Below are 9528 nucleotides of genomic sequence, written 5' to 3' on the forward strand. Positions count from 1 at the left end.
GCACAACTTTTTGGAACTTTGGGTCCTCAATGCTCTTCAACTTTGTACTTATTTGGCTTTATAACTATTTTGATCTGAGAGTCATTGATGAGTCTTATGTAGACGGAACGCGCGTCTGGCATACTAAATTATAATCCTGGTACCTGTGGTAACTATAATTTCTAAATTTACAGTATTCTTTTATAGAGTTTCTCATAATTTTGTTTTATTGGTTTTCCATTTAGAATGGTTCCCACATTCTGGCCTAGGTCTTTTACTAAATAACCATACGGTATGGGTTTATTGCATTGTTGTGGATATAGTATTTTCTCCTAGAGTTTCTAACATTATTATCTCTTGGTCCCTTGTGGATATTTGTCTCATTGGCAATCACACCACATCTTTATATATGAGAATTTTTCTAGCTATATATTTTCATGTTTGAATATATTATTACATAATTTTATATGACATGTATCACACATTTTTTTTCAGAACATGGTGTATTTAAATCTTCTTAACTTAGAATAAACAACATGATAGAAGTACGTTTTACGATAATATTACTATATCTGACTCCTAATGTTACTGGAAGATTGTTGACAATAGATAGAGTAAGTACAATATGTTAACAAACTTCTTTGTTGTTCTATAAATATTCATTATGCAGGTCTATACTTTCGAAGGGTTTTGTTTATAAATGCAATCTTAGTTTCAAATTTGCCTAGCGACATAAAGATAATATGAAAGGGCGGGGTAGGTGGTGTGTGTTGGGAAATGAATTGGTAGTGTGTTGGAGACAGCAAAATATTTCAACGATGAATATAAAATATTTCCTTTTTGAAGTTTTGAAGATCCCTATTTTGTTGGTACTGAGAGAAAAATATGCGTATATCCTTATCAAGCTTTTTCCAGCTTGGGTCACATATTCACGATTTTTTACTGTCGTCCTTGGTTGGACCATTCCGGATTAAAATTTGTCAAAAGTCTGATCAAGATCAATTTAATCGAGACCAGCAAAATTTGTTCCGATAATCCTTTTCTCAATCCGAATCTTTTTCGATTTGTATCTTTTGCATGGTATACAACGACAAAATGTGTCCCGACAGCATCCCTATTCTGCCGAATGCGATCAGACATAATTCAGTCAGTGACCAGACAGTAAAGATATCCATTAGAAAGCCGTTTATGTGATGGGCCCGTTATATAAAAATTGCCATATTCGGGATGATCAGGTACTTCCGGAACACAAACTCATTACAGTCCGTTGAATTGCAAATGCTTACGGCTTTGCCTGACGTCCATCGAATCGTGTTCTGTAGTTGTCGGGACGTGGATATCATTCTGATTTTCGTATTGAGGTAGCAATAAACAGTTAGGAAAGAAATTCAAAATTTGCCCTCATAAATCTTTATATCATAGTTCGTTTCTGTGTGTGTAATATATTTACGTTGTGTTTCCGTTGTGTCGTTTGTTTTCTCCTATATTTGAGTGTACTATAAGACGTGTAACGGTACTTTTCTATCCCAAATTCATGTATTTGGTTTTGATGTTATATTGGTTATTCTCATCGGATTTTGTCTAATGCCAAGTCCGTTGCTGTGTGTGTTACATTTTAATGTTGTGTCGTTGTTCCCCTCTAATATTTAATGCGTTTCCCTCAGTTTTAGTTTTTTACCCCGATTTTAATTTTTGTCCATAGATTTATGAGTTTTGAACAGAGGTATACTACTGTTGCCTTTATTTACCATCTCCTTTTCATTGCTTTCTTGCAATATTAAGCTTACTGTTTGTGTCATATATGTGCATATGTATGTAATCAGAATCTTCCATAAATTTTATATTCAGTATATAAAATGGTAAAATATCATTTCTTTTGAATGTATTCATTGCAACAATCTGCATTTATTTGCTATAAAATATCGCAAAAAGGGGGGAAAAGATATCACATATTATCCCAAAATTTGGCTAAAGTAGAATTTCAATCGCTTGAAGTAATACCTTACTTGAAACAGATTACATATATCTTTCAGAAAATCCAATGAAAATCATATGCCTTTTATCTCATTTTTTTTATAGAACTGCGTCAAAAAAATCGTGTAGAAAAAAGTGTTTGTAAACACTACATTTATTTCTGGACAAATGGCCGGTCTAGCTATGAAAATACGGAGAGTCAAACAGAAAATAGCCCATAAAACATGTAAGAAATAATCTCGATATTCTTATAAACCATCTTTGAAGGTTAAATTAATACTCAGTTGTCTAAAAAAGAATTTTATTACACAATAAATTTCTTATTTGAAAAATCCACCGTGGCCATAATGCGAAACTAAACTCCTAACTGTGTATTGCTACCTGATAACTGGACTGTACCGGAACAAACACGGTTCGCATTCGGCAAAATATGGATGCAATCTAGACTCAATCGGATCAGGACGCGTTAACACATTGCCAATTACTGATCCCGTTGGAGATCAAACAACGACAAGACACGAAAAGATAAAGTTGGATTACTATCCTGGAATGTTCTATCATTGTCTGAACGCAGTCATTTAAACTCGTAACAGATTCTTACGGGTCGGGAATAGTGCGGATAGTTCGGACAAGCACCCTAACAGCTAGGTGCGTCCCGTAACAATCGGGGAGTCCCAGTCGATATTCTTCTAGTCAGATTACAAGTGTGACTATGTCATGACAGATTCTGCTGTATCGGATCAAAATCCTAACAATGTGTTGTGTTTTCTGGACGATGTCCAGTGGAACGGGAATAATCTGGAAAAAAAATTTCATTGCTGTTTTCTGCCGATTCCAAATTGCATCCAGAGCTTGTCGAATATGAAACGTCTTTGCAAAAACTGTTCCGAAACATTCCCGTCATTGATACCAACGTTATAGTCGACAATTACAGAACACGATAAGACTGACACCAGACAAATTCGTTCGCAATGCGGTAGAGCAGACTCTGATAGGATTACGTTTCGACAGTATCTGATCATCCCGAATATGTCGACAGATTTCTAACGGAAACCTTCCTTCAGCGTCGATTCACTGTCTGGTAACTGTCTGATCTATGTCGGATTACACTCGGTAGAATCTGGACGCAACCGTGACAGACTCGGTCGAATTTTACCCTGCGAAAGATACAAATCGGATTAAAATCGGATTGAGAACGAGATTATCGGAACAAATTCGCTTGTAAATGGTTGCATATCGACACTTCCTAAACAATAGCTGATTGTTGTCGTGACTATGTTTTTTATTTTTACAAATTTAGATTAAAGTTTGAATTCCATTTCTTGGTCATAACATATTCAGAATTTGCTCTTTTTTGGGGTTAAAAACTTTTTAGTTTGAATTGGGTTTTTAAATTATTACATTTTTGGCACAGATCATCACTGAAGAGACAAGTATTTTGAAATCCACCTGGTGCAACCAAATTGGTATTTAGTGTTTAAGGCTCAATTGGCAATGTGAAATGATTTCTTTTCTTGAAGATTTTACACATATCGAAAGAGTTTCAAGTAATAATATACAGTTATACTTTTCAAAAACAATTTCAGATCAAAGATGGACAAATAATTGAGTTTCCCGAAATTATAGGAGTTGGACGATATTTTCCAAAAACTTTAATGCAGGTAGGTTTTACTTTATCATAATGTTCTGTGCGTCTCATGGTTAAATATATTTTTATGTCTTTTGATGAATATTAAAAAGAAACTAAATATTTAATTTTATAATCTTTCGTTTTTTTTTTTAAATAAAGTATGACAGACAAAAAGCATTTGTGTATTAAAAACTATTTCTAATTCAATTGGAAGATTATTGCTTAACAAATAAGCAAATTTAATTTCAGGGGAAACTTTTCTATTTCGAGCAAACAGTCAACAATTCATGCGACCACTATGAGTTAAAACCTCAACTATATGATAGCACTACGTCAATGATTGCACTGATCGAAATATATGATGGTTGTGAATTGGAAAGTATGGTAAAGAAATTAAAACAACTTATAAATGTGTTCGCCCGTTAGACTAAAATTGTGTTTAATGTATCTTCAGCAGGAACGTTAAAAACCAACATTTTGAATAAGTGATGTACAAATACTTGAATATCCGAGTAGATTATTCAAAGACGGACCTCTACCCATCAGAATAAAAGAAAAGAAACCCAAAGCTATCTATATAATGTAATTTGACTGAAAGAATTGGAACGTTAGTATCCTTATAATTTCTTAAGTCAACGATGAATTTTTGAAACGTTAAAATGTAAAATCACAAAAACTCCTGAACTCCGAGGGAAATTCGATCGGAAAGTCCCTATTCAATGGCAAAAAAAAAAAAAAAAAGACAAAACAGATCAAACGAATGAACAATAACTGTATTTCTGACTTGGTACAGGCTTTTTCAAATGTTGAAAACGGTGGATTGAACCTGGTTTTAACGCGCTAAAACTCTCACTTTTACAACCGTCACATTACATTCCGTGATATTTACAACGATGCGTGAACAAAACAGACATAATAAATAAAATAGTCAAAATATGGGTACAGCAGTCATCACTGTGTTACAATCTTAAAACTCACTTTCATTTTTTGTTGAATTTGATTTCATGAAATGCTGAATCCTTCGAAATATCTAACATTTGTTCCCGATAGTATCAGCATAGTTGTTATGAAAACTCTAGTGAAGACATGAATTATCATTGTTCAGTAAATTTTGTTTTGTGTATTTTTTATTGTTAATAAAATATTGAATTATTCGAACGCGTATGGTTTGTCTACCCGTAGCCTTACATTGCTTAACTCTTTTCAAATTGTTTGGTTTTCAAATCATAGGACAGTAGTTTAAAATAATATAAATAAAATAATCTGCAATTATTAGAGAAATTGGGTACCACATAAGTTAAGCTTTCCACATGATGTTTGTCGAGGAATCAAATTTAAGAGTGAGTTAAAACACTTTCAAAAATTGTTGTCAGGGGTTTCTTTGGTATCAAAGGCAAATACCATGATTTACATAAAACACAATGATCTGTACAAGAAAAACACTCAATACTTATTTACATTTCCTACTATAAGGTTTGGAATATATGGGAGACGGATTTATATATAAATTTCCAAACTTCATGTAACATTGTAATATTTTATTCTTTCTATTTTTCATTAATAAATACTGTTTAAAAAGGTTTGGTCACAATTCTCCAACATATAAAAAAATCATTAACATTTATTCAACAAATTTCAAACAATAGCTAAGCTTGGCGTTTATACACAATTGACATTGTTATTCATTGTGAAACTGGTTTATGATTGACATTATACATTACAGTTATATTTGTTTAAAGAATTAATGTCAAATAAAACCAGATTCAGATAAAAAAGGATATTAATGAAATAAGAAGAAACATTTTTTTTTTCTCAATTTTTATCTTTTATAAAAAGAAATATTAACCTGTAATATTGATATCTTGAAAAGTAAAATGATCATATTTTGTTAACAGTTTGTTAAAAAATAGATCAATTATGATGATAAAGATATTTATAAATTAAGATTATTGTATAATAATTAGACATGCCACTTGAATAATACTAAATTAAAACATTAATTATAATTAATATAGTTATTTTAAATCCGTTCACGAGCATTCGCCCAAATAAAACTGAGATCTAGCGGCTGCATTTTCCACTAAACTCAACGAATGTGGATGAAGAAACAGAACTGCCACCGCTTGCTAAGACGATGTAGACCTACGACTACTACTAGTAAGATGTGCAGCAGTAGAACCCCTTGTCCCATTAGCGCTAAATGAAGATATGTGGTTTACAACATTAGAAAACGCCAAAAGAGGTCGCCATCGACACAACTGCTTCGCCGACTTTGCCCAAGAGTACTGGGTAGAAAAACAACCATCAACACTTGAAACATTTTAGCAACGAAAGACCACGCACCAAAAACCATCTCAGATGGATTGCACAGAAAACCAAAGAAGCATGTCAACTATGCACAAGGAACCCAAACATCCACATCCTGATTAAAATCCTAGAGAAATCACAAGAATTCAAAACAGAAGCCAACCAGATCCAAGTAGCAGCGGGCGGGCCCCAGCAACCAATATTTTTGAAATACAGAAACATCAACAACAGACAACTATCAACACTAAAAGAACGCTTTGTTCAGGGTGAATTTACCTTCCAGTACTACGCTGATCATGCAACCTGCCTCCTCCACAAAGAAAGTCGACAGAAGTGTGAAGTGTACTCTACTTACAAGTTGTTGAAAGACGCAATATATTTGCAAAGAACATGTATAATAAAAATAATGTCCTTTATGAATTGTTCATTAGTGCGTATATTGTTCATGCATGATTTTGTGTTTGCATGAAATTAGTACGTTTCTAATTTTCACCTACATTTGGTATCATTATCATTTTATTAAATAGTTCATTTAGTTGAATTATGCTATTATTTTTCTTAAAAGCTTTAAACTTAAAGCGATTCAAGATTTTCTAAAGCATTTGTCTATTAGTGCTTATATTGTTTATAAAAAAACATGTTGTTTGTAGGATATTAACGCTCTTAGATACAACACATAAATATATTTCATTATGATTTACTTGAACTCCAATTACAGGTACATTCCGATAATCTTTAATGTAAACAAAATTATCACGTTTTTCCAACAAGAAATTTTGTACCTGTATATAAAAAGATAAAATATTTGATAAACTTGATGACACCATATTAACTATACTTAACAATATTTATTGGTTTTCCAAAGTGGAAAAGAGAGATTGGATGAATATAAAAAAATAATAGCTAGAGCGTAATTACCAATCTTCACAGATCGGTTGGTAGATTATCTGTACTACTTGTGGAAGAGACCGATTTAATTGAGCCGCAACTCCTCTTAAGGGTATATACAGTGACAGGGGAGGTTTTGACGTTGCTAACGTAAAATGTTATTTTGGCGACGTCAAACTGTGACATATCGGTGAAAAGATGCATTTTCCGACTGATTTTTATCATTCAAACAGATTTAATTTGAAAACGAGTGCATGGACCCCTATTTTTTAAAACGACATTTTGTTTCTTTTTGCAGGGAGATTATGTGAACCAAATTTCATAAAGCTGTAAATAGTGAAAAAAAAATAATTTTGATAAATATTCAGTAAAATATAACGTTTTTTTCTCAATTCATGACTATTTGATAAATATGAGTTATTCTGAATAAAAAATACAGATATTACAAATTATTTAACAAAAAACAATTTGTGTTAATCTTTTAAAACAAAACAAGTTATGACTTCCTTTGGAAAGTAAAAATACGGCAACAAATCCGAATTTTGAGCAAATATACAAAATTTCGACCTTATTTAACTCAAAAAGTAGCACATGAAGGTATATTTGTTATTACATAGTTGATTTAATCAGGCAAAAATTAACATACATGCAAATTTTCATCAAACTTTAAATACGGGATCAAAACTGTATCGTATGCCCTTAAACGACATAAAGTCGAAAATACATTTGATATAACGTACAAATGTAGTATTTTGAACTTCCCAAAATTGTCTTTGAAACAATCTTAATTCCGCAGAAAACACCATTTGTTTAGAAAATATCCAAATATGGTGACCTATATCGATCCATGTCTAATATGTTTTCTCATGCTCAGAAGACTTATTATGAATACTCGAGGCAAAGACTATGGAACGCCAGAGCTGTCTTATGTGGTTCTTTGATATTACTTAATGATGTTTTGATATAACTCATTATGGAATAGTCATTATTTAATGATATTTCGACATTACACGATATGATTTCGTATTGACTTGATATAGTTTTTGTCATTACTCTATATGGTTTTGTCATTATTCCATGTGGTTTCGCCATTATTTAATGGGGTTGTGTATGGCAAGCCGTTTTACTATTTATTCGAATTTCAAGATATCTCCTATAATATATAAGATATCTTATATAATAAGGCATGCTTTGAACGGGTATCGCTATCCATTGAGGTAAAGTTCATATTAAAGTCCTAGTGGTTGTTCAGAGTTGTTTGGTACGAAAAAGGGAAACGACAGACAATAATAAGAAAAGAATACTAAAAGTTACAGTATTTCGGACATAATTGGCATATCCACATATCACTTGGTCCTGCAATTTCACCCTTTAATTCTGAAATAGAAGCAGTATTATATAATTTTTTTTAAATATTCTGCGAAACCCTGTGAGTCTCCTGATGTTGCTGCTGTCAGTGTGAAACGTTATGTTGACCGGCTGTACATTTATAGATACATGTTTTTCTGTAGATGCTTTTTCTTGATATTGAGGAATGACTCCTATACAAGTTTTAAAAAACTTCATGGTGGTTTACAAATTTATTATGTCAAAACAGTTTTGTAATATTTAACTAAAAAAGACTGTATGGTTTTCAACAACGAGCAGAATCCATACCCTATAGTAAGCTCTAAAAGGTTCCAAAACGAAAAATGTAAAAAACCAGAAACCTAACAATTTAAACAATGGAGACGCTGACGCCAATATCTACGATGGAATATAGGTGTGTTGTGTCTAACTGCTGCAACTGTGATGTCGCTCTTTTGGGAGATCATAGTTGAACTTTGTCAAATTTGGAAAAATTTACTTACATAAGAGGAGTATTTTCAGATAACTCTTCCTACCGTTTGAGTGCTATGAGGTTTTCACTCTGCTGGCTATTTGTACATATATTGAAGGTGTGCATGTGGCTAGGGTTTTTAATCTTATTCATCTATGCTCTTTTTGGAGATAATTTAATTTTGCCATTTTTTTTGGTATAAGCGGTTAAATGTTATAGTTATTTTAAAATAACAATTTGTATATGCAGGAGCATCAAATACACAGTAATATCTCAAAGAAAGTCCTACGTTGACTTTGTTATAATACAGACACTTTATAGTGGAGTGCGGGGATCATTTTTCACATAATGGCCTTTTGTAACTGACTATTATACGCCGTGTTGAAGGCTGTACGGTTGCCTTTATATGATTTCTTACATCCACTGCATTTAAACGCTGATGGATACCTGCCTCATTGGCAATCACACCACATCTTACTTTATTTCAACTTCTATAATGCGTTTTGTATACTGTAACATTGTCAAACATCTTTTGTACGCATTCCACGGAGCCCTCTTCTCGGAAAACCCAGCAAAAGACCTTGGTAAGCGATAGAAAATTTAAATACGAACTCGTATAAGATAGACAGAATTTAACTCATAATTAATCGAAATAAGACTTAAATTCGAACCTTACTCAGACTCTACCTCAAAAAGAGACTCAAATTCAAAGTTGTAACTAGAACTCTACCTTTAAATGAGACTCACACTCGAAGTTCAACTCGAACTCAATGCTAACTAGAAATTTTGATAATGACTTGAAATCGAAATCGAAAACTAAATCAAATTTTTACTTGACCAATAACCCTAGCTTTAATTTGAAATCTTATCCGATGGATGGCCACAATATCCAAGGCACATAGTATACAACATGGAAATATATATAACGTCA

General features: G+C 32.5%; 1 protein-coding gene across 1 annotated transcript; it reads left to right on the forward strand.

The window, feature by feature from the left end:
* Positions 1–482: 482 nt before the first annotated feature.
* Positions 483–4512, forward strand: LOC143066512 (uncharacterized). Its single transcript, XM_076239421.1, has 3 exons — positions 483–593; positions 3540–3614; positions 3833–4512. Exons 1-3 carry the CDS (start codon positions 516–518, stop codon positions 4007–4009), a joined length of 330 nt encoding a protein of 109 aa, XP_076095536.1. The 5' UTR covers positions 483–515; the 3' UTR covers positions 4010–4512.
* The last annotated feature ends 5016 nt before the right edge of the window (positions 4513–9528 follow it).

Source organism: Mytilus galloprovincialis, chromosome 3 (assembly GCF_965363235.1).
Source record: "Mytilus galloprovincialis chromosome 3, xbMytGall1.hap1.1, whole genome shotgun sequence".
Lineage (NCBI taxonomy): Eukaryota > Metazoa > Mollusca > Bivalvia > Mytilida > Mytilidae > Mytilus > Mytilus galloprovincialis.